General features: G+C 40.1%; 2 protein-coding genes and 1 pseudogene across 3 annotated transcripts in view; all 3 read left to right on the top strand.

Moving 5' to 3' along the window:
• Window positions 1-2539, top strand: part of TBC1D12 (TBC1 domain family member 12) — an 89484-nt gene extending 86945 nt beyond the window's left edge. Inside the window, 1 exon segment of the mRNA XM_077779638.1 lies at window positions 693-2539. Coding sequence (XP_077635764.1) covers window positions 693-761 — 69 coding nt within the window. The 3' untranslated portion in view covers window positions 762-2539.
• Window positions 2540-20223: 17684 nt separating this feature from the next.
• Window positions 20224-23637, top strand: LOC144244989 (large ribosomal subunit protein eL42-like; annotated as a pseudogene).
• HELLS (helicase, lymphoid specific) overlaps window positions 23549-25361 on the top strand; it is a 41929-nt gene continuing 40116 nt past the window's right edge. For both annotated transcript variants that reach the window (XM_077779632.1, XM_077779624.1), the window contains exons 1-2: window positions 23549-23703; window positions 24128-24249. In XM_077779632.1, coding sequence (XP_077635758.1) covers window positions 23673-23703; window positions 24128-24249 — 153 coding nt within the window. In that variant the 5' untranslated portion in view covers window positions 23549-23672. The remainder of the gene's footprint in view (window positions 23704-24127; window positions 24250-25361) is intronic.

Here is a 25361-nt window from a genome sequence, read left to right as displayed (position 1 = left end):
TTTCTCAAATGTTAGTGCTCAATTAAAAATCAATTAAAAATTTTGACTTTGAAAGAGCAAGAGTTTAAAACAGATTACTCCTCTTTCACCTATGCAAACCAATTTTATTTTTATATAAATCCAGTAGTGTTTTGAGTTTACTGAACTATAATTATAATCTACAGTGGTCCCATTTGCCAGAGCAATTCTATAATTACTTTGGTATCTCAAGTAAACAACAACTGTATTAAACATCTGTATGCTGAGGGTTTGCAGTAGAAAAATTATAATGTATGATTTGTGGCTTTTTAGATACTTAATCTTGTTTAGGGAAGCACACATTGGCAGTCTGAATTAAGTGACATGAAGTAGCATTATCATGTGTTCCTTGGATGATAGACAGTAGGCATCATAAGCTTACAGTTTCATTACTTATGAAAATGAAATATAAGAATATTGGTTCAAGAAAAGGGAATATTGGTCCAAAAAATGTTGTTACCAAATAGTAATTTCATATTTGGCAAGTTATGAAAACCACAATCTATATACCATAAAATTGGGTTGAAACAAGAGGATTTGAGAATAGCAGTCTTCAAGGGACAGAGTTAAATATACTAAAACTTTTTCACGTTAATAAGCTATAGTTATTTAAATCTCTTAATCTTTGTGGTAGCTAATTTTGAGGATTAATCTTTCCTTTATATAATTTCCAGGTCTTTGCCTCTGTAATGAAGGATATTAAAGAAGGAGACAAGAATAATAGTCCTGCTTTGAAAAGCTAATCTTCAAAGTTAAGACTAATTGAAATATAAAAGACTTTTTGATAAAAGTTTTTTGTTTTCTATGTAAAAAGCATGGAAGAAAATGGTGGAGAAACCTAAAAGAATCAAGACATGGGATACTGCTGATTTTGAATTCTATGGCTGAAGTTAATGATATGAGTAACCAATTGACAGTATTAATAAAAACGTATTTTGTAGAGAGAGCCATTTTACCAACGAGAAAGTTTAAATGGCTAGTTCATACTCCATAATTTGGAGGGAACGGTTTAATGCAATAAACTTTTTTAACAGCTTTGGAGATTATTCAAATTTTTACATCTTTTCTTTCTTAACAGTTAACCATAAAAGCACTTTGGAGGTCAGAGCAGATTGTTCAATACTACTTTAACTTCCAACATACTATTTGAAATAAAAACCTTAGTATAAATATTATCTTCAGTTCCAACCTTTTAAAGATATTAGAGACCAAGAATAAGCAACTTTGACCGTAAATTATTTAAGTCACTGAAGTTGTTACCTTCACTCACAGTTTGGGGGAAATTTGAGTTTTCTGGGAACTGGAAATACTGGTGGGAGCTTGTTTCACATTCGATTAGATGTTTTTCCACAGTATCATGTCTGTCTGTTTCTCAAGGGAAATTGTTTCTTAAGGAATTCCTGTCACTCAAAGAATTTTAGCCTTTCTGTTTCTAGTCTAAGAAATTGTTCATCTAGTAATTTAAGAAAGCTAACTGGTAGAAAGAAAGTTTTTTGCACTTTAGTGGACTGAAGACTTGATTTTGGAAGTCCATAAATATAAATGAAATTTTTCACTGGTAAGAGTAAAACGTATGAATTCTGAGAGTTCTTAAATAGCATGCTTCTTGGCAAGATGTTAAACTTTTTAGTTGAAATTTTTCAGTGTCTGTAGAAACAAAATTTAATTCAGTTTTAAATTTGAAATCTTAATATGTAGCCAAGTCTATGACTTGTAAAACACTGTGCATAATTTTCTAATCAATGGAAATAAGAGTAAAAGAAAAAAGGTAAAATTAATTTTTTTCTAATGAGTCTAACTTTGATGGTACAGTGGATAAATTATTAATTATTGGTAAATTGATATGAAATTTATTATATTTAATCCTTGAACCTAAATCACTTAAGTATTATAAGTGATATCTGTATAACATGCTCTTTGATTAATAATTAGATGTACAGTGTGCTTTTTTGTTGCAGTTTGGTTTAAAACAACACTTAAGCATACTATTTCTGGTAGTGGTATATACTCTTCAAACTGACAAGCCTGAGAACCTTGTTAGTTCAGTGACTGCCTCTTTAGGAGTATGGGACCAGATGGTGTCCATATATTTTTACCCCATGGGTCATTCTAGCCTAGGGACCACTAGTGGAACCCTCAGAAGTTAACTCCTATCTTAGGAGCTTACTTAGTGGAAACTAGTAGTATAATACATATTGAGGGAGTAACCAGGGCCTTAATAGGTTTTAGAATGACATTTTAACTCTGGTAACTACTTCCTTGGTATTGGTGGCCCTGATAAGAGGGAATGTAACCCCTGGCAGTAATTTCATTGAAGTTATACTACCTTCCTAAATTTAATCTTACTTTTGTGTATTTGTTTCCTGAGTTTGACCTAAATTACTGTATTACTTTTTCTCATTTTTATTACTGTACAGTTTCTTTACCTTTTGAATATAAATGTGTATATAAAATGTAAATACAAGGAATTCATTAAAAACCACTATTAATAATTACTGTGTAAATAAAACTTGTAAGCAGAGTAATCACGTGAAACGAGTATTCATTACCTTGGGGATAACTGGTTTATTTTACTACAAATAACAAAAGTTATTTCAACTTTTTTTTTTTTTTTTTGCCAAATTTCTTATCCAAGGGTTATTTTTAGTCCTTCAGCTCCTTGAGACTGACAGTACTGCCAGTTCAAATATTGTCCTTTGAACCTACTCTACAGGCAATATAGGGTTGTTCAACATGGTCAGGGTATGATAGGTTTTTTTTGTTTTCAGTTAAAAAACAAGTTTTCCTAAAATCTCCCAAGATTATGTGAAACTTAATATGTATAGTGTTTAATTTGTCTACTTAATATGTACATAATATATATTATTTCTCACTTCATTGTCATTTCAGCCCAGGTATACACTGTGTTATTTAAGTGGTACTTAGAAGATCCCAGTAAGTAGCATAATTTTCTAAAAGCCCTAGAACATAGTTACAGTTTTTACTGATTTTTTTTTTTTGCATTGATGATCTTCATATAATGTTATTGGTTTGGATATATTTGTTTGACTTTACAAAAGTTAGGTAGCATTTGCAAAAGGGTATTGAGATTTTCAAGCCTCTGACTTTAGGATAACAGCTTTCATTGTAGCTTGGGAACTGATGCTGTTTTTATCTAGAGCAGTCAACATTTTAAGAATCTATCTATACTGTTAAAGGGTATAATTCTAAATTCTATAATCATGGAATAATTTATATTACTTCATAATGCCATATGGTTTATTATTTTTTCTTATTTTTGATTGGATAAAATTCTTTTTTTTTTGATTGGATAAAATTCTTTTATATTCCATGAGCATATTCAGACAGCAGAGGTGGGTATAAAAGAGGCGAAAAAAACATGTGAAATAGCCATGTTTAATTTGTCGTGACTAGTTGACATATACGAGGTCAGAAAACATTGTCTTACCTCAGGGGGAAAAAGTGATTTCTGTTTTGAATTCACATTATTTTGATGTATATGTGCTGCCAAAGTGAGCACTCCTGTTATTTTGATGTTATCAAAGAGGTGTCCGAAATAGGAATTCCCAAAATTAGTAAAACTTCATTAATTATAACTTCACTGCTTCACACATTTAAAAATATAAATTAACACAGGGGTCACCTGGGTGGCTCAGTCAGTTAAGTGTCCGACTTCGGATCAGGTCATGATCTCATGGTTTGTGGGTTCGAGTCCCACGTTGGCCTCTGTGCTGACAGCTAGCTCAGAGCCTGGAACCTGCTTCAGATTCGATTCTGTGTCTCCCTCTCTCTCTGACCCTCCCCTGCTCATGCTGTCTGTCTCTCTCTCAAAAATAAATAAAACATTAAAAAAAATTAAAAAAAAACAAAACAGAAGATTTCACCAATGGGCCTCTCAGAGTGGAGCATGCCAGAAGAAGCGCAGCCCCAAACCATTGCCCAGCCTCCTGACCCATGGGCTGTGGGCACTGAGGGGGGATAAATAAATAAATAAATTAATTAATTAAAAAAACAGAAGATTTCAGGAAAACTAGTGACTTTAGAGAGAGAAGAAAGCCTGGCCCTTTGAATATACTGTTTGTTTACTAATAGTGTAATTGCAATAGAAGCGAACTACTTGGTACTTTAAACGAGAGTGGGAATGTTTGCTAAGCCCTGCCAAGCATTGCTTCCTAATATTTTGATAGACTAAATAAAGTTGCAAGGCTTGGGAAGTTAGCAAAATTGTTTTTCTTTCCAAACATTTTACCATTTAATGTGGTTTTACTATTTGCATATCATTCTATGGGTTGGGCTGGAATACATCCCAGATTTGACTTTTTAAAAAGTTACAAAGTGTTTCATTTGTTGAACATTTAAGTAAACAATACTTTATAGGTTTATTTAAGGTAACTTGACTTTTGTACTATTGCCATATATTTGGACAATCCCTTTTGTAATAAATATGTAAGTGATAAACTAATACAGATTTGAAAAAGTATATGAAATTGACAAGTGGTGTATGTATGTTCTCCTTTTTTCATCTTCAGGCAAAATATCATACATAATGATATTATAAAACCAGAAAGTAAAGCTTCAGTTTTTCCTGGTCTAGGCACTACTGGTAATGATGTAAGTAAATGATGTATTTTGATTATTATATAAATCACAAGGCTTTTAATTTTAGTATCTATATATTTTTAATTTATTTTTGAGAGAGACAGAGCGTGAGTGGGGGAGGGGCAAAGAGAGACAGAGATACAGAATCTCAAACAGACTCCAGGGTCTGACAGTTAGCGCAGAGCCCAGAATGGGGCTCAGACCCACGAGCTGTGAGATCATGACCTAAGCCCAAGTTGGACACTCAGCTGACTGAGCCACCCAGGAACCCCTAGTATCTCTATCCTTTAGAAATTCTGATGGGAAAGTATTTACTTGATTAAAACCTTGTAGATTGTACGTAGGGTTCCTGTGTTTGGACTTTGAAAATGAGAAGATAAATTGGGAAATGTGTGAATGAGAGGGTTTGTTCTAAAAGTATACCAAGTGATTTTTAAATAAATTATAGTGTACTAAGGGAATATCTGATTATCTTGTAGTATTTCTTCTGATTTGATTTTGAAGGCCACTTAAGTGAGCCCTTGAAAAGTAAATAGTTCTCATAAAACTTTTATTAGACTACATTTTTTGCCCTCCTTTAAAAATGTTAATCAGGGGCACCTTGCTGACTCAGACAGTAGTCTGGGACACTTGATCTTGAGGTCGTGGGCTCAAGCCTCTACATTAGGTGTAGAGATTCTTTAAAAATTAAAAAAAAAAATAATGCAAATCAGGAGTGCCTGGGGTGGCTCAATTGGTTAAGCATCTGACTTTTGATTTCTGCTCATGTCATGATCCCAGTGTTTGTGAGTTTGAGCCCTGAGTGGGTCTCTATGCCAAGCATGTAGACTGCTTGGGATTCTGTCTCTCCCTGCCCCTTCCCCATTCTTAGCGCATGCTCTCTTGCACATGCACTCTGGCACATATTCTCACTCTCTCTCTCAAAAGAGGTAAAATAACTGAAAAAAATGCAAATCAGGTCCTATCATTTCCTTGCTTATGACCCTCTAGTGACATTCCTCTTACTTAAAATCCAAACTTTTTTACCCTGCTCTACAAAGTCCTATCTGTTCTGGTCTCTGCCTGTCTCTACAATTCCAGCTACCACTCAACCTCATTAATTCTACTGCAGATGTAATGGTTTCTTGCCATTTCTCAATTTGCCAACCTCCTATCTACCTAAGGGCTTTCATTCTTGCTGTTCCCACTGAAATGCCCTTTACCTAGGTCTTTGTATGGCTTATGTTCTCTTTTCGTTCAGGTCCCTGCTTAATATCAGCTCCTTAGAGTTGGACTTTTGTGTAAATATCCATCCTCTTTCATTCTCATGACCTTACTTTGCTTTGTATTTCTTTATCCTTATCCATCACTTATCACTACCTGTCTTTTTTTTTTTTTTTTTTTTTAAGTAGGCTCCATGCCCAGTGTGGAGCCCAACGCAGGGCTTGAATTCGTGACCCTGAGTCAAGCTGAACTAAGATCAAGAATTGGATGCTTAACCAACTGAGCCACCCAGGCACCCCTACCTGACATTGTTTTATTTGTTGTTTGTCTGTTGTTTGCACTGCAGTGCCAACTCTGAGGTCAGAAACATTCTCTTTGTTTATCATGAATTGCTAATGCCCAAAATAGTGTTTGGCATTAGTCATGACAAATGGATGAATAGATTGTTTTTATTTTAGGCCATTCTTCAGTGAACTTACCTTTCATTAAAAATATTTGTTAGGGCATCTGGGTGGCTCAGTCGGTTAAGTGTCAAACTTGTTTTTGACTCAGGTCTTTTTTTCTTTTTAAGGGTTTTTTTTTTTCCTTTTAAAGTTTATTTATTTTGAGAGAGAAAGAGAGCACAGGAGGGACGGAGAGAGGGATAATTACAAGCAGGCTCTGCACTGTCAGTGTGGAGCCTGATATGGGGCTCAAAACCGCAAGCCCCGAAATCATGACCTGAGCTAAAATCAAGAGTCTGATGCTTAACCGACTGACCTCTGCTCAGGCCTCGATCTCAGAGGACTGAGATTGAGCCCTGTGTTCTGCTCCACACTGGGAATGGAGCCTGCTTAGGATTCTCATTTTCTCTCTCTCTCTGTATCTCTCTCTCTCTCTCTCTCTCTCTTCCCCCTTCACCTCCCTCTCCTTCTTCCCTCCTCCTCCTCTGCCTCTCTCCTTTATTCACACACACACACACACACACTCTCTCTCTCTCTCTCTACCTCTAAAATAAATAAAATACAAAATACTCTAGTTAGATTATGCACTTAGGTAGAAACCCAACTCAAATTATTTCTGGTTCACTCAGAAAGTTCAGCATTTAAAGATTGGGTGAAAGGGAGTGAGCTAATAGATGTCAGAAATAGGAATATCAGGATAGTGTTGGGGTCAGAAAAGACAAGAGACCATCATGTTTCCATAAAGGTGTGATTGATAGTGTCAGGTGGCAATGAGACTGAAACAAGGATTGAGACATGTCCATTAAATTTAGCAGTGTGTAGATGGTTGTTTTCCCTGGTTAGTTTGGTATATATTGAGTGTAGCAGCCAGACAAATGGTTGAATCAGTGGGAGGCAAGGAAACAAGATTGCTAATGTAGACAATTCTAAAGTTAGCTGTAAAGGGGAAGAGAGAGCAGATAGTAAATAACTGGTGGGGAAAAAAGGAGTTTACCTCTCTTTTAATGGGAGTGAAGGGGCACCTGGGTGACTTAGTCGGTTAAGCGTCCGACTTTCGCTTAGGTCATGATCTCGCGGTTCGTGGGTTCGAGCCCCGCGTCGGGCTCTGTGCTGACTGCCAGCTCAGAGCCTGGAGCCAATTTCAGAGTCTGTATCTCCCTCTCTCTCTGACCCTCCCCTGCTCACGCTGTCTCTCTCTCTCTCCTAGAAATAAATAAAAAATATTAAAAAAAAAAAAATCAAGATGGGAGTGAAGTATTTAATGTTAAGTATTTAAATATTAATGGAAGATATTCAGTAGAGGTTTAAGAAATAGTGGGATAATATACAATCTAAGATTGGTGAATAGGCTGCAGGGAAATGGACACAGTATGACATAAGGGAAAGCGGAAATGGTTTTCAGATTAGATGAAGGTAGGTTTGTAAATTTGGTGTTGGGAACCTGAAAGGGGAGTTCTGTCTGTAACTATTGTTTACTTAGGTAGACAGGAAGTAGGGCCATCTAGTAAGCAAGGGGGAGCACGGTTTTGTTTTTGATTTCTGGATTTTTTTTTTCCACTTCTGCAATAGGGTGGATGGGTGAAGCCATTAATATGAAAGGGATTTCTAGAAGAGAAAGACATTTTATGTGGGTGGGGAAAAATAATGACTTGTAACATCTTAGAAAAAAATATGCCTCATCTGTACAGTCTACCTCTGACTTTTGTGTCCTACCCTCTCCCGTCCTGCTTGTCATACTGGCCACCTTCTAATATTCAAACATGCCTGAGCTTGTTCCTGCCTTAGTCTTTTTTGCACTAGCTGTAGCTTCTACGTGGACTGAGAGTTTCAGAACACGTCTTCCCAGAATGTGCCACCTTTGCATGCTGATTATTTTGAGCCGAACACAAGATCCAAAAGAGTCCAGAAGAGTTTTTTTTTTTTTTTTTTTTCACCTCCCCCATCAACTGCCTAAAAGAATTTTGATAAAGGGCCTGGTCCAGGAAGAAAGTTATCACCAAAGATAGTTACAAAGAGTATGAACTAGATATGGTAAGCTGGTAAGCTGCTGGGAGCTTGGTACAGGGCCTCTTTGTTCAACATTCTCTGTATCTCTTTCCCTCTGCATGGCATGGCAAACATTTGTTTATCAAATGTTTGCTCTCCCGACAAACTGAGGACTGATGGGTGTGGGGGGCGAGGGGGGAGATGTACAGGGAGGAGGGCACTTATTGGGATGAGCACTGGGTGTTATATGGAAACCAAGTTGACCATAAACTATTTGTAAAAAAAAAAACAAAAACAAAAAAACCCACAAATGTTTGCTCTCCCCATCTTTATGGGAATTGTCTTCCTTCCCTTTGAAATCCCAGACCCCATCCCTTTCTTCTTAGCTCTAAATGACATTTAAGCCTCAATCGCCTATCAGGAAGCCTCTTGATTTCATTGTGGGGCTTCTGTGTGTATGTACATAATTAAATTTGTTTTCCTCTTGTTAATCTGTCCTATGTCAATTTGATTAGTAGACAACATTAAAGAACCTAGAAAGGTAGAGGAAAAATTATTCTTCCTCTATAGTTGGCTACCACAAAGGACAAAACTTCACTGGCTGCACACTATTTACTCTGAGGCTGCTGAAGCTAAGAGATCCTGGGATCTCTGGGAAAAAAAAAAAAAAAAGCTGGCAGAAGGTAAGAATTCTTACCACATCCATCTCCTGGATCTTTGCCTGTGGGGTTTGGTGGAAGCAAGAGTCCCTTCTTGTCCTTTTCTAAATTTAGATTTGCAGGAGGAAATATTTGTAGAACTAGTTCCTTTGGAATAGCAAGTCTGATAAAGATTTATTATGAGTACTCTTGATTTTTATTGATCCTTTTCCTCCCAGAGATGGTCACTGTTTTTCTTTGTCTCCGTCTGTCTCTGGTATAGGCCCTATATATTGGCAGTTCCAGCCAGCATTTGTAGACTGGCAAATTCACAATTCTCACTAGACCAGCATCTGTTTAGACAAACTGTTGTGGGCTAATGGGCACGTGAGGTAAAGACTCTTGATAAGGGACATCTTTAAAGCCAAAGCTACAAAACTGGTGGGCATAGGCTAAGTACTTAAGAGCTGTTAGGATGCTCACCAACTAATTCAAAGACACCTGTGTTAGGATAAATTGGTTACTGAACGGGTTACACTGACACCAGCTCACCTGCCAACCTCAAGGAAATAATCTGTGCAACAAGGTACACTATGAAACACCACAGTCCCCAACCCAGGGGAGGTTTGGCTCCGAGAAACCCAAGGATTAGGGGTGCCCGGATGGCTCAGTCAGTTAAGTGTCTGACTCTTAATCTCGGTTTAGGTCATGATCTCAGTTCATAGGTTTGAGCCCCACATCAGGCTCTGTGTGGACAGCGCAGAGCCTGCTTGGGATTCTGTCTCTCCTTCTCTCTATCCCTCCCCACTTGTGTGCATGCATGCACATGCTCTCCCTCAAAATAAACTGGGGGGGAAAAAAGGATTAGCTAAAGCTGTTAATATGCACAAGAGAAAAACCAGGTGAAGTTTTCTTCTGTCTTGTTCTGTGTCTTGAAAGCTTGGCTTTGTGACCAGTGAGAATATTGTCTCTGGTCTCTGGCAGCTAGGAGGTACATGTACCAGTGTGCATTTTGGTGTCCAGTTGAATAGCCTAGGGTTCCTAGTCACAAAGTCAAAAGCAGCATTCTCTTCATCTGACTGTGCTAGGATCAGAGGAGTTTATCATGAGGGGCTTTGTCATCTCAATCTTCATTGTTTTGTTGGTGCTGGAAAAAATGTGATTTCAGAAGTCCCTGCCTCATGTCACAGATTAGTGAGTCTACGATTGGAGGTACCTCTTGTGGGAGACCAAGACACTTTCCACTACATAATTCTTAATGCCTATAACCCTGTGGAATGAGGAGCTTTACTTTCCTAGATTATCTTCGGACTGAACGTTATGGATCACAGGGGCTGCATCTTCTACACCCACTCCAGAGATGCCTATTGTGTTCATGGTAATAATTTATTCTAATCCCAAAGAGCTACCTCCGGGTGTTTCCACAAAAAGGCTTATTGAATGGAGTTGCTATTGCAATAAGTATACCACTGAAGATCTTACTCATCAATGGCCAGATGATGGATTTCTTGAACTGCAAAATCTTTTACATTTGAAAAATTTTTAGAAAACTCTCATCCTAAACAGCTGTCTTACTGGTACCTATGGGAAGACCAAATTGAAAAGAGGATACAAGTAAGTAGAACAGCTAGCTTTAGGGATTCCCTTAATAAGTGGAAAGAATAGAAACTGAACTTTGAACAAAAATTAATGAACATATTTCGTGTAAATCTTCCTTTCTCCTCCCTCTCATATGCCCTTTTATGTCTGACTTTCCCTGACCCTTCGGAAGATCTTTTGGATCTCTGAGCCCTGGGCCTCAGCCCTGCCTCTCAAAGCCCTACTCCATCTCCTCAGCCAATTCTCTTAGATCCTAAAACTTCTCCAGTTTCTGTTAAATACCCAGTTGCCTGCTTTGACATCCTTTTGTTTACAAGATTTACAAAGAGCACTCTGGCTTGATCTCCAGGCCCAGGGTATACAGTTTACACATGTAAATACTAAAAGCCAGGAAGTGAATTTAGCACAAGCACCTGAGAAGGGCAGTAAGGCTGTCTTTGCTGTTCCTTTTAACGCCTCCTAGTTTCCAGGCCTCCGTAACCAGTCTCTGCCAGCTTCAGGCATTCCTATGCAGTGTATTTTGCAGAATTATTCTGACCTCTACTGCAAAGATTTCATGTTTCTTGGACAGCAGCAGATCTTTTGAATTATAAAGACCTTTTACATCTACTTTCAGAAGATCTCACCAAATTTAGAAAGGAGTTCAAAAGATTAGGGACTATTACCAGCCCCACTCACAGGACCTATATTGGCTACTACAAGGTGTTCTTCCTGTCCAGGATTACACTATAGTTATCAGACAAGCCAGACAACCTGCTAGGGAAAATCCCACACAGAGAGGAAACAGAGGGCCAGAATTTTTTCCAGGCCCTCCTACAAATGACCAGGAAATGGCTCAGCTGGAGGCTCATATTCAAGGCTTGACGGGAACTTGGGGGAATATTGGAGACTTTCCCCCACTTAGCATTGGTCTTAGGTTGAATTTTGCACTCAGAAAGGAGAGTATCCAAAGACCTTTGTTGAACACTTAAAAAAAAAAAAAAAAAATTTAGGGGTGCCTGGATGGCTCAGTTGGTTAAGCATCCGACTTCAGCTCAGGTCATGATCTCACGGTTTGTGGGTTCAAGCCCCGTGTCAGGCTCTGTGCTGACAGCTCAGAGCCTGAAGCCTGTTTCAGATTCTGTGTCTCCTTCTCTCTCTGCCCCTCCCCTGCTCCAACTCTGTCTCTCAAAAATAAAAACATTAAAAAAAATTTTTTTTTAATGTCTATTTATTTTGAGAAAGAAAGTGCAAGCCAAGTCAGCAAAGAGTCTGATTCGGGGCTTGATCCCACAAACCGTGAGATCATGACCTAAGCCAAAATCAGAAGTCAGTTACCTAACCAACCTAGCCACCCAGATGCCCCTGTTGAACACTTTATATAGACTTTTCAGTAGCATACTGCATTGAACACAGATGTTCTAGAACACAGAAATCTTTTAATTTCTGCCGTAGTGGGAAATTTTCTCCCTATTATGAAAAAAGCATGGTGGGCTGCCTGGGTGGTTCAGTCTAAGCGTCCAGCTTTGGCTCAGGTCATGATCTCAGTTTGTAAGTTTGAGCCCCACATTGGGCTCTGCACTGGTAGTGTGGAGCCTGCTTGGGATTCTGTCTCCTTCTCTTTCTCTGCCCCTTCCATATTTGCACTGTCTCAAACTTTTTAAAAGGTTTTTTAAAAAGAATACAAGAGGAAACAATTAAAAGCAACAATTCTTGGGGCGCCTGGGTGGCTTAGTCGGTTAAGCGTCCAACTTTCGCTTAGGTCATGATCTCGCGGTTCGTGGGTTCGAGCCCCGTGTCGGGCTCTGTGCTGACTGCCAGCTCAGAGCCTGGAGCCTGTTTCAGAGTCTGTGACTCCCTCTCTCTCTAACTCTCCCCTGCTCACGCTGTCTCTCTCTCTCTCTCTCCTAGAAATAAATAAAAACAAAAACAAAAAAAATAAATAAATAAAATAAAAGCAACAATTCTTGCTTTACAAGTTGAATCTCTAAAAAAGCAAAAACATGACTCAGAGTAACTCAGAATCTACTTAGAGCCCTTCCCATTTGTGTCCAGACAATTGCAGATACTAGAAAATATCAGGAAGAAATTTTGGAAGAAAAATTGACCTGCACTTAAAAGAAAAAAAAGTGTACGGAACAACAACAAAAAAATCTATCTAGACCCCATCACTCCCAGAAGGTTTTTCTCCCTCCTGTAGGACAGTTCCCTCTAAAATCACAGGATCAGCTGATCCTCAGCTGCACCCAGAGTCCACCATTAAACTTAAAAGAGAGGAATGGGAACTGGGTTTCTTTTTCTTTTAAGTTTATTTATTTTGAGAGAAAATGGTAGTGAGAAGGGGCAGAGAGAAGGGGAGAATCTCAAACAGGCTCCTCACTGTCAGCGCAGAGCCTGACACAGGGCTTGAACTCAGTAAACTGTGAGATCATGACCTGAGCTGAAAGCAAGAGTTGGATGCTTAACTGACTGAGCCACTCAGGCACCCCAGGAACTGGATTTCTTAATTGACTCTGGTGTGACTTTCTCCACCACCTGTTCAGAGCATTTTTCTCTGCCTGTCACATCTGATTTGATTCAAGTTAGAGGAGTCTCTGGGCAACCTATTTCGTTACCCATATCCCAGCTCACCTCCATATCCTTAGGCCCTGTTTAACAGCCATAATGCTTTTCTAGTGTCCAACTCCTCACCAGCACACCTTTTGGGTAGAGGTTTGTTATGTAAATTTAATGCCACTATAAAATGTAATAAAGGCATTCTTATTTCCTTATCCTCAAACCAAACTCCAAATTTCCTATTTTGCTTACTAGAAACTCATCTTGATTTAAATTCCTCTGAAAAGTATGAGTGTTTAAAAGATGTTCCAGTTGGTGCCCGTGGCTGGCTCAGTCGTGGAGCATGCGACTCAACCTCAGGGTCATGAGTTCAAGTGAATGAGTAACTGAGTAAATACATACATACATACATACAGTCCCAATTAATCTCTGGGCTACACTGCAAATGATGTTGCATTGTTACTGAGTACAGAGCCTGTGCACATTACTTGGAAAAAGAATAAACTGCTTCCATCAGTACTAGCCCAATATCCTCTTCCCAGAGATGCAGAGTGAGGAATTGGACCCAGAATAGACTCTTGCAGTAGGGTATACTTGTCTTTACTTCCTCATCCTGTAACACTCCAATCTTGCCAGTAAAGAAAGAAGGTAAATTTGACTCAGGCAGGAACTCAAGAGCCATAAAATCTTCCATAATTCTTCACAACCCTGTAGTCCCTAGTCCAGCTACTATTCTTAACTCCTGCTGATGCAGCCTGGTTAATAGTAATTGGCCTCTCCTTGGCTTTCCAATCGCATTGCATCCTGACTCACAATTACTCTTTGCATTTACTTTTAGAGGGAGATATTTAATGTGGACTTCCATATCTCAGGGATATTGTGAATCTCCCTCTGTGGTTTCCCAAGTTCTTAAAGCTGACTTGGATTCCATAGTCTTCACTTAAGTTCCATTCTGACTATATGTCAGTAACTTTTTACTTTGTATCAAACTAGGCAGGAAATTCTTACTCCTTCATTCTCCTAAAGGCACTGGCTGAAGGAGGCTGTAGAACCCCCCAACCCCCCCGATCTAACTTCAGTGGGTGCAAACAACTGTTACCTACTTAGGACATGTGGTAGCTCAGGGCAGGGCACTCAAAAGCTCACCACAAAATACTTTGAGTCAACGTCCATTTTTCTCAAAATGAAGAAAGTGATGTAAATTTCTAGAGCCAGCTGGCCACTTGTCAATGGATTCCTAATTTTACTGCTTTGCTAAACTTCTGTATGCCATCCTCCCACACACCCTTCCAGAGACCATTTCCTGGCCTTCAGAAGCACTAACCTCCTTTAAGACCTTAACGTTAACATTGTCCATTCCCCTAGCTCTTGGCTTACCTAATTTTGACTAGCCTTTTTATGTATACTGCCATGAAAATAATGGGAGTACTGCAGGTATTCTAGGACAATCCTTTGCCTCCCAGATATATCCTACAGCATACTTCTCATGCCAGTTAGACCGTGTGGCATTAGGTGTGCCTCCATGTTTGTGTGCAATAGCTACAGCTGCCACCTGAATTGACAGTAGATTTCTATTAGGCTTCTTCATTCACCTCTAAGTTTGTCATGCTGTGTCTGCCTTCTTAAAAGTTCACAAGACAAAGCACCTCTCTATATGGTGGCAACCACTTATGAACAGGCTCCTTTGATCAACCTTTTATCATCTTATGTCATTGTAACATCTTTTTGAGGATTTAAAAAAAATTTTTTAATGTAATTTCTAACCCCAATGTGAGGCTCAAACTCACAACCTTGAGATCAGGAGTTGCTTGCTCTACTGGCTGAGCCAGACAGGTGCCCCAACAATTTCTTTTTAAGAAGGCTTGAATTCATGACCCCAAGATCAAGAGTCTCTTGCTCTACTGACTGAGTCAGCCAGGAGCCCTCACTGTAAGAGTTTAAGTATTTTACTGCCCCTCTCTGATGATGGAGAGCCCCACTCCATTCCACGTGATTGAACTGCAACTGTAGAAATGATTTCAAAGTCTCAAGAGGACCTCTTAGATGCCCCTTTGGACAACCTAGATGTACTTCTATTTTGTGGTAGACCCTGTACAAGAAATTTCCAGGGAAACATAATAGTTTCCTCACATGAAAGAGTTGAAGCATATATTTTGCCCAATGTAAAATCAACCCAAGCTGCCAAACACAGCTATTACTAGAGCTGGCATATTGGCAAAAAAGAAAACTGTACTTATTTACACAGACTCCAGATAGATTTTTGGAGTCTGCCCATGCTTTTAGCACAGTTTGGAATCATATGGATTCTTAACTTCTATGGTATTCCTATTGCTAATGGACATATAATTGTTGCCCAATTAAGCTATTCACCTCTCTTCTAAAACTGCCATAGTTCACTGTTGAGCCCATACTAAGGAGGTTGATATCATATCATTAGGAACTGATAGGGCTATTAAATATCCCACTCCAAATGAATCCCCCCCATCCTCTTCCACCTAATTATTAAACCTGCTTTTCCCTGGCTGACATTATTAACATGAAGGAAAATGCCCACAATCTGAAAAAAATAAATAGATACAAAAGGGTGCCAGTTATCAGAGAAGTTATACACTGGGACAAAGATGACCTTTTGGTTTGTACTTACCTCCCACCAAATGAGACATACATGCAGATGGGAGATAGTTTAGGAACTAAAAACAATTGGTTTGCCTTGCCTTCCAGAAAACTTCTGACTAAAGTATTTCCCAGTGTGCCATTTATAAATCTCAACAAATTTCTGGAAGAAATCAGTACAGCTATACCTTGTTTTATTGCACTATGTATATATTGCATTATTTTTTACAAATTGAAGGTTTCTGGCAACCCTGTTGAACAAGCATATTGGTGCCATATTTCCAAAAGCATTTACTCGCTTCATGTCTCTGTGTCATATTTTGGCAGTTCTCACAGTGTTTTAAACTTTTTCATTATTATATTTGTTACAGTGATCTGTAAGCAGTGCTTACAACTTGATGAAAGTTCAGATGATGGCTAGCATTTTTTAGCAACAAAGTTTTTTTTAAATTTTTTAAAGTTTTCTAAAAATTTATTTTGAGAGCAAGTGTGAGCAAGCAGTGGAAGGGCAGAGAGAAAGAGGGAGAGAAAATCCCAAGCAGGCTCCATGCTGTCAGTGCAGAACCAGATGCGGGGCTTTATCGCACGAACCACGAGATCATGACCTGGGCTGAAATCAAGAGTCAGATGCTTAACTGACTGAGGCACCCAGGTGCCCCAGCAACAAAGTATTTTTTAATTAAGGTATGTACTTTGCTTTTTAATTTTATTTATTAGTTTTAAGGATTTTAGAAAAATTGTGCTTTATTATTTATTTTTTGGGAGAGACAGCATGAGCAGGGCAGGGGCAGAGCAAGAGAGGGAGATACAGAATCCGAAGCAGGCTCCAGGCTCTGAGTTGTCAGCACAGAGTCCGACACGGGGCTCGAACCCACAAACCACGAGATCATGACTTGAGCCAAACTCATACGCTTAACCGACTGCCACCCAGGCATCTCTAAAGATTTTTATTTTTAAGTAATCTCTACACCCAGGGGGGCTTGAACTCAGAACCCTGAGATAAGGGTCACACCCTCCACCAACTGAGCCAGCCAGATGCCCTGAACATTGCTTTTTTAGACATCATGCTATTGCATACTTAATAGAACTACAGTATAGTATAAATACAACTTTTATATGCACTGGAAAACCAAAAAATTAATTTGACTTTTTTGCGATATTGGCTTTATTATGATGGTCTGAAATTGAAACCGCAGTATGTTGAGGTATGCCTGTATATCTCAGGAAGTTCTCCTGGGCCCACACTGTCTTTTGTGGCACTCCAAATCGATTTTATAAATTTGCCTCTAGTTTTCGGATATTCTCATTGTTTGCTTATTGTCTTCATATTTAGTGGATGGACTGAATGCTATCCAACTAGATGAGTTGATGCCACAACAGTGGTAAAGAAGTTAATAACAGATTATTCCTTGTTTTGATATTCTTTTATGGATGGAGTCAGACTAAGGAACTAATTTTTTAGCAAAGATAAACTACTTGCTGAAATTGTAAAATTTCATACTCCATATCATCCTCAATCTTTAGGGCAAGTGGAACATAAAAATCTAGACATAAAAAGGACTTTAGGAAGGATATGTCAAGAAGCTAGACTGAAATGGTCAGAAGCATTACCCTTAGCCCTTACAAAGATCTAGAATACTTCAAATAGGAGGCATGGATTTATCCTTTTAACCCATTCTTGGATTAAGTGAGCATTATAAGAACTTAAGTGAACAATTTGATGCTATGAACAGCTATAAAACACCTAACTAGTATACTTGAAGCATACCACCAACATGTAAAAGAGACGTGGACCCCACCAACAGACATCCCTTTCAACCACGAGACTAGGTGTACATCAAGGTCTTTAGAAGAAAATAAGTACTGTCCCCTCATTGGGAAGGACCTTATGAAGTACTGTAATCACCTACCTGTCATCAAGATTAAAGAAACATCCTCCCAGATTCACTCACGCCATGCCAAAGTAGATCCAGGACATTACTCTCAAGACAATTGGGAGACAGTCCTACAACTGACCTTAAGTTAAGGATTTCCTGGGTCAATTTTGAGACCTCAGAAGTAGACAGCATCAAGAAGTAGGCAGCCTTTCCTATGATCTTCGATCAAGAAACTTCTCTTTGACCTGTATACCCTTTAAAACTACCCTTTAAAACTACCTACCTCCCTCTCTCTTTCTCCCCCCACCCACACACGCAAACAAAAACACTTTTTCTGATTAATGAACACTTTTCATTCATCTTTGATTAGAAGTCTGACTGAAGAATGCTTGTCTCTATCTACCCTTTTTCCCCTCACTGAATTTTCACTATAGACTCTCTTTTAGCCTGTGCCTTGCTCTTATTAACCCTCACTTTTCCAAGTTTGGTGCAGACCATACACACCCTTAAGCCAGTTTACCAAACCCTGGCCACATTAACTAATCAGTATGACTGATTATGTCCAACATTTAGATAGTGCAAAAGAACTTATATATTTTTTGTTCCCAAAGACGTGAATATGTGGTGAACTAAGTATGGAAGACGGATGTATGACAGGGTAAGGGTATCCATGACTAGAAAAGCATCACTCTGCTGTTTCTTCAGGTGAGTTGTTTAGGTGCAGGAAAACCTCTGTTGAAATTCAAGGACTGTCCTTTGCCCAGATAAACACAATAGACAAAAATTTTCCCCCTGTATCAAAAACAGATGCCACTGGGGGCACCTGGGTGGCTCAGTCGGTTAAGCGTCCGGTTTCGGCTCAGGTCATGGTCTCGTGTTGGTGGGTTCGAGCCCCATGTCAGGCTCTTGCTGACAGCTAGCTCAGAGCCTGGAGGTTGTTTGAGAGTTTGTGTCTCCCTCTCTCTCTCAGAAATTAAAAAAAAAAAAAAAAAAAAAAACAACCCAGATGCCACTGGACCTTTCCTGGATGATATAACAGGACATTATTATAATCAAACCCTGTGGTTCAATTCTATAAATGGCATCTTCAAACCTGTTCAGGAGATTAAAAGTGACTCTGGCACTAACTTCTACAGAACAGACATTTAAAAAGTCACCAAATGTTTTGGATGGTTCACAAGCCATCCTTGTACAACTTGAAGTATCTTAGCTACTCCCCTAAGACTGGTCAATATTCCAAACTATATACAGGTGGACCAAATATCTGGACTTCTGGCTAGGTGACAAAACCAAGCTTTCTAGCTGCCAAAGCCAGACTGCAGGTATTTTGCACCTTGTTCTGCTTTTACAAACTGGCAGGAGTACATGGAAAGTAAAGGTGTATAGATGCTAACAGTACTAGTAGCAAAGGCCATGGGATATCCCAGATCTAGGAGATTACAAATTCCATTCTTTCTCTGTGAACCACACTGGCCTTTTTGTGTTATATGGCCACAAAATTTATAAAGGGTTTCCACTTTATTTTTTTTTTAATTTTTTTTTTTTTTTTTTTATTTCTAGGAGAGAGAGACAGCATGAGCAGGGGAGGGTCAGAGAGAGAGGGAGTCACAGACTCTGAAGCAGGCTCCAGGCTCTGAGCTGGCAGTCAGCACAGAGCCCGATATGGGGCTCGTACCCATGAACCGCGAGATCATGACCTAAGCGAAAGTTGGACGCTTAACCGACTAAGCCACACAGGCGCCCCTAAAGGGTTCCCACTTTAAATGGTCAGGACCATGTGGACTCCTACCTGGCTCCCCTCCGGTTACCAGATGCTCAACCTTAAATAATAACCAAATTATAAACTTGGGCTCCTTTGTTCATAAGGTCATGCCACGTAAACATACAAGGCATGAAATCATAGAGAACCTGCTTTTGTATTGGCACTCTCAAGTTCTTTTCAGTGTTGAGGACCTTATTTCCAAGTTTTGGTATGTGTGTATGTATTTAAAATGTTTATTTTTAAAAGAGTGCAAGAGGGGGAGGGGCAGAGGGAGGGGGACAGAGGATCCGAGGTGGACTCCTCATGACAGCAGTGAGCCTGATGTGAAGCTGGAACTCATGAACTCCAAGATCATGACCTGAGCCAAAGTTGGCTGCTCAACCGAACCACCCTGTTACCCCTGGCATTTATGACTTTGAAAAGGTGATCTTAAATCTCTCCATGGTAATAGAACAAGAGTTCAATACCACTATGCAAACTTTGAAAATACTCGAATCAGAAGTTAATAGCTTAGCCTCTGTGGTGCTCCAAATTCATGTGCTCTGGACACACTGACTCTCAACAAGTAGGATCTTGTGCCGGGGCACCTAGGTGGCTCAGTTGGTTGGCGTCTGACTTCAGCTCAGGCCATGATCTCATGGTTCGTAGGTTTGAGCGCCACATCGGGCTGTCTGCTGAATGTTTGCTCAGAGACTAGAGACTGCTCCAGATTCTGTGTCTCCTCTCAGCCCCTCCTCTGCTTGCGCTCTGTCTCACTTTGTTTCTCAAAAATAAATAAATGTAAAAATTTTTTTAAAAAGCAGGATCTTGTGCAGTCATTGGTGAAAAATGCTGCTTCTCTATAAATGGGACAGGAGAAATAGTGTCTAACTTATGTCTATTAAAAAAAATTAATACTTTCATTTCCAGCCTGATCTCTTTCTTTCCATGCCAGTAGTGCTCTTATAAACATGGTGAACATTCCTAAAACCCACTGGACTTTCTGCAAGAACTGTGGTAAGGACCAACCCCAAGAAGTGACACAGTACAAGAAAAAAAAGACTCTCTTTATGTCCAGGGAAAGTGGCATTATGACAGGAAGCAGAGTGGCTATGGTGGGCAGACTAAGCCAATTTTCCAGAAAAAGGCTAAAATTACAAAGAAGGTTGTGTTGATGGATGAATGTGTGGAGCCCAACTACAGATCTAAGAGAATGCTGGCTATTAAGAGAAGCAAGCATTTTGAACTGGGAGGAGATAAGAGGGCCACATGGTCCAGTTCTAAGCTTCATATTTTGTTTTATTATGAAGACAATAAAATCTTGAGGTTATGGTTCAAAAAAAGAGAAGGAGGTGCCTGGCTGGTTCGGTTTATAGAGCATATGACTTTTGATCTTGGAGTCTGGATCTTGGATATATATATACAGATATAGATAGATTTCTATAGAGATCTCTATATAGGATAAAAGATTAAACTTTCTATCGGATAAATGAAGCACAGCCATTTTATTGGATTGATATATTCCCAGGATTGAGAGACTGGTTTAATGGGTTGTGGGGGAATGTGCTTCAATTTTTCTGTTTGTTCATCCTCATTCCAATCTATGTTATTTTCTCCCATTGGAGATGTTTTAGCACCCAGCCACTTGCCTGATTCTTCTCTCCATAGCCATCAGCTCAGCTTTTAATGTGTGCATCTTCCAGGGGAGTTTCAGACAAGTGGTTAAGAATAAGTCTCCCCAGAATGCACCACTTTGGCCTGCTGATTTTTGAGCTAAAGACAGTTAAGGCCCAAAGACTCAAGAGTTGGTTTTGTTTTGTTTTGTTTTTTAACTTCCTCCCTCAACTGCTTAAAAGAATTTATATAGAGGGCCTAGTCTACAAAGAGAGCTATCACCAGAAATAATTAGAGAATAAGGACCAGGTGTAGTAAACTGGGGGGAGGGCCTGTTTGTTGAAAATTCTCCATCTCCCTTTGTGTCTGCATGACATTGCAAACATTTGTTTATGAAACATTTGTTCTTCTCATCTTCCTGTGAATATTTTTCCTTCCCTTCTTAGCTTAGAATGGCATATAAGCCTAGGGGCACCTCGGTGGCTCAGTCGATTAAGTGTCCGACTTCAGCTCAGGTTGTAATCTTGTGGTTTGTGAGTTCGAACCCCGCTTCAGGTTCTGTGCTGGTGGCTCAGAACCTAGAGCCTGCTTCAGATTCTGTCTCTCTCTCCCTGCCTCTCCCCCACTTGTGTTCTGTCTCTCTCAAAAATTAACATTAAAAAAATATTTAAAAGAATGGTATATAAGCCTCAACTGCCTGTTAGGGAGATTCTCATTAACTCTGTGTGACTCCTTTATGTACTAATTAAATTTGTGTTTCTCCTGTAATCTGTAAAATGCCAATTTAATTAATAGACCAAAGAACCTAGCAGGGTAGAGTAAAAATTTTCCTCCCATACAACTATCTTTCCCCTGGGCTAGCTGACTGCTTGACATTTAATTTTCAACCTAAATGTCTGTCATTTCCTCGGATACCTAACTACCTACTCTCAAGTACCCAGTCACTCTTACACCACTCTATCCTAACATTTTGCAGAGTGCTTCTCATACCCCCGCCCCCTACACATGCTTACCTGCTTCAATGCCTGAAATGTAAGATCCATATCAACAGGGATCTTGTTTGTCTTGTTCATTCATGTACAGCTCCTAGAAATGTTTCTGGTACCCAGAAGACATTTAAATGTAGGCCCTTAAATAAAAGAGAATGAACAAACTTTGAACTGCCACTCTGAGGGGAAGGTCTGCACAATGGCAAACATGTCAGGAAGTCTACCAGTGCACTTGTATTAACAAGTGTGGGGCCAGATGTTAGATGTCTTTCCTTTGAGAATCAGATGAAAATGCCTTGAACTCCCATCACCTATGCATCTGGACAAGCCTTCCCTACTGTCTCAGGAATTAGAAGGGAAGTGGTCAGCCTTGAGCTGATCATTAAAGCCTATACAGCAGATGCTGTAAGTACAGAGTATATACAGAAAAGCAACAGATGGAGGAAAGATTTTGGGAGCTGGGCCACAACTGAGTTCAAAAGAAGGAAAAAGAGATTTTCAATACAGTAGAGGAAAATCCTGTGAAAAGCTGTGTTTCAAAAGTAAGGGAGAAAGAAATTTTAGGAGATAGGTTGGGGAAGTCTTAAGTGAGACTGATAGCTATTGTCTTAGGTTAGAAGGAGGTAGGATTTAAGAAGTATTGAATGAGGCTATATTTTATCTTAATACTGAAGTAGGAGAGAAAATGCCTGGGTTTGGCTTCTGTTTTATCACAAAGTACCCATAGGTCTCTGGACAAATCAGTCTTTTCTCAGCATCAGTTTTCTCACCTACAATGTAGGGATAAAAGTAATCTGCTAATCTCAGAGTGTTATGATGGTTGCTGAAGATGGTTTGATGGATGTGTGTTGCAAGCTCTTAATTTTGTATTAATACAATCATTAAAGTCCGGAGTCAGAAATGAAGGAAACAGGTGGTAACATGGCAAGTATACCACAAATTCTCAGAAGGGAAGGTGAGGGGTGGCAAGGAATTTATTGAAAGGAATTGCAGACAAGAAAATGTGGAATTGTAGGCTGAAGTAAAAAACCAGCGAGAAAAGTCCAGTACCTTCTTTCAGGCACCCGTTCTAATTACTGGTTTATTGAATTCTTTAATCTTCTGTCTCTTCTACTGGCCACTACACACACCTTTCGCTACATTCAGTTCTCCCTTACTCAAAAACAACCTTCTTGTACTCTGCCATAATCTTACTTTCCTATTTTTCTCTCCCATCTCACCCACAAAGGAGCTCTCTTCTGGGTCACTTTGGCCCGTTTTCACCCAAAATGTACATTGTGCACGAAGGATGGCGGGCGAGATTGGCAATACTTATTTCTGACATCCTGACCTGAATACTCTTACATATTTCCTACCTGAAGGAGCATGGGGTTGGCGCGATTTAATCACATCAGCCACTGTGTGAAGGTGCCTTGCAAATAGTTAAGAGCGCTACTGAAGTGTTGTGTAGTTCAAAACCATCATCCAATACGTGAGGAAACTGGGCCCTCCACGGTGGGCAGAGGCGTCCAGTGTCACAAAGAAGGCTAACTTCAGCACCCGTCTTCCCGAGATAAGACTCCTACGTAAATACCGTAGCCCAGGTGTGTTCTGATGAAAACTAATTTGCGCCAAATCTCGTGCGGCCGCAGTTCGGGGGCGGGGCGGGGAGCACGAAGTATCGCGAGACGATGGCGTTTTCCCGCGAAGAGAAGCGCGCGTTTTTCCCTGGTCGGGGATTTGGCTAGGAGACTGGGCAGGCGGCAGCTGAGCGACTTTAGCGTGCGGCGTTGCGGGCACTGAGAGGAGAGGACCGGGTTCTGGAGTGTGTGTCAGACATGCCGGCGCAGGGGCCCGCGAGCAGCAATGGTGAGTAAGGAGACCCTTCCTCCCTGCGCCGGGCGGCGGCGTCCGGGCGGGGGGTAGGGAGACAGCATGGAGGCGGCAGCCGGAGATTGGGGAGTAGAGCCGACTCCGTGCAGAGACTGAGGAAAGGAGGGCAAGAGGCTGTGGAGGGTGAGCGGAGGGCGCCCTGAATTGCATATAATGTGCACGATATAGCGGATTTTACACAGGGGAGCCGCATTTCCCCGACTATCCCGATTAGTAAACTGGGGTCCTGACCACTTGTTGACTTGTGGAGACCCCGAGATGTCTTGAGAGGGCTGATGCTGGCGTCCCCGTGGGTCTTCAGCTTTTGCCTCGAATGCACCCAGGAGGGTTGTTCAGCGTGGGAGCTGAGTGACCTGGTACTGTTCACGAACTGCAGTTGAAAAGCCTTCTCCCTTCTTAGGGTCCCTGGCTCCAGATCCGGTTGAAGAGCCCGAGACTGCTGTGATTACCCAAGCCATGCTGGAGGAGGAAGAACAGCTCGAGGCTGCTGGACTCGAGAGGGAGCGGAAGATGATAGAAAAGGTACTTGAGGACTCAAGTTCACCGTCGTTAAAGCCGGTCGTAGGCTTCCTCGGAGGTCCGGTTGGTTCTCCGTTCGGCTTTTTCCAGACCCTTTAAAACGGGCTTTGTTGATCTCTATCTGTGAGACACCGTTGCTCGCGCTCTGCAGGATGCTTCTGTGAGGCGTAGTCTCGGCCTGGGAGCGTTTCAAGGGCTCCTTTAGCCGTAACCGTTCTTCCAACGCCGGTGGTGAGTTTTTGAGTGAGGTCTTTCAGTGCCGTTTTCCACCTGAGGGATAAACTTGCTTTCCGTTTTCCTTTTGGTTTTTTGGAGTGGTGCGAAGGAAGATGCTTTGGGTAAAAATGGGGTGTACTTTTTCAGTGATTAAGTTATTATACCTGTGGTTTTCATGTACGGAGTATGTATTTTGTAGATTACTGAAAGCAGTTTTCAACCTCCTGAAAATTCAATACTCAGGTATATTTCACTCAGTAATAAAGTCCTACCTTGCTTATTAATTCTTGGGTGTGCAGCAAAAGGAATGATAGCCACTAACCGGCATGTACTGCCAACCAAGTTAAGTGATTTTCTTGTAATAATTTATTTCGCACTCCGAATATTGTGATGCTATAGGTACTTTTGGTACCTCTGTATTTACATATGAGGAAGCTGGAGCGGTTGGAGGTCACACAACATGAACTCAAATTTGAACTCTGGCTGTCTTCAGAATTTTTGTTTTTGACCCTATACCCAAGGAAGTAAACATTAATACTTAATAACTCTATGTAATTGCAAAACTACTTAAATTGGGAAAAAATGCACCCCAAAGACAAATAATGAATTAGTTGGTTTTCTGCCATTTTGTATCAACAATAATGATTCTTTTGCTGGCACTGTTAACACTGTTGTGAATGTTGTACATGTATTTATTCAGTGAGGCTTCAACTAGACTGTAATGTAGATACGGTTATTAAATACATTATTACTATATTATTAAACCTAACATAAACTAGTATAAACTATTACTAGTATAAACTATTTTTTTTTATTAAAGCACTCTCAAGTAGGTCTGTTTTCACCCCATTTTACAGATGAGAAAATTGAGGCATAGAGGGGGTGGGGAAAGGAGAAAG

This window comes from Crocuta crocuta, unplaced genomic scaffold, assembly GCF_008692635.1.
Source record: "Crocuta crocuta isolate KB4526 unplaced genomic scaffold, BGI_CrCroc_1.0 scaffold170, whole genome shotgun sequence".
Taxonomy (NCBI): domain Eukaryota; kingdom Metazoa; phylum Chordata; class Mammalia; order Carnivora; family Hyaenidae; genus Crocuta; species Crocuta crocuta.
This window is presented reverse-complemented; position numbering and strand designations above follow the sequence as displayed.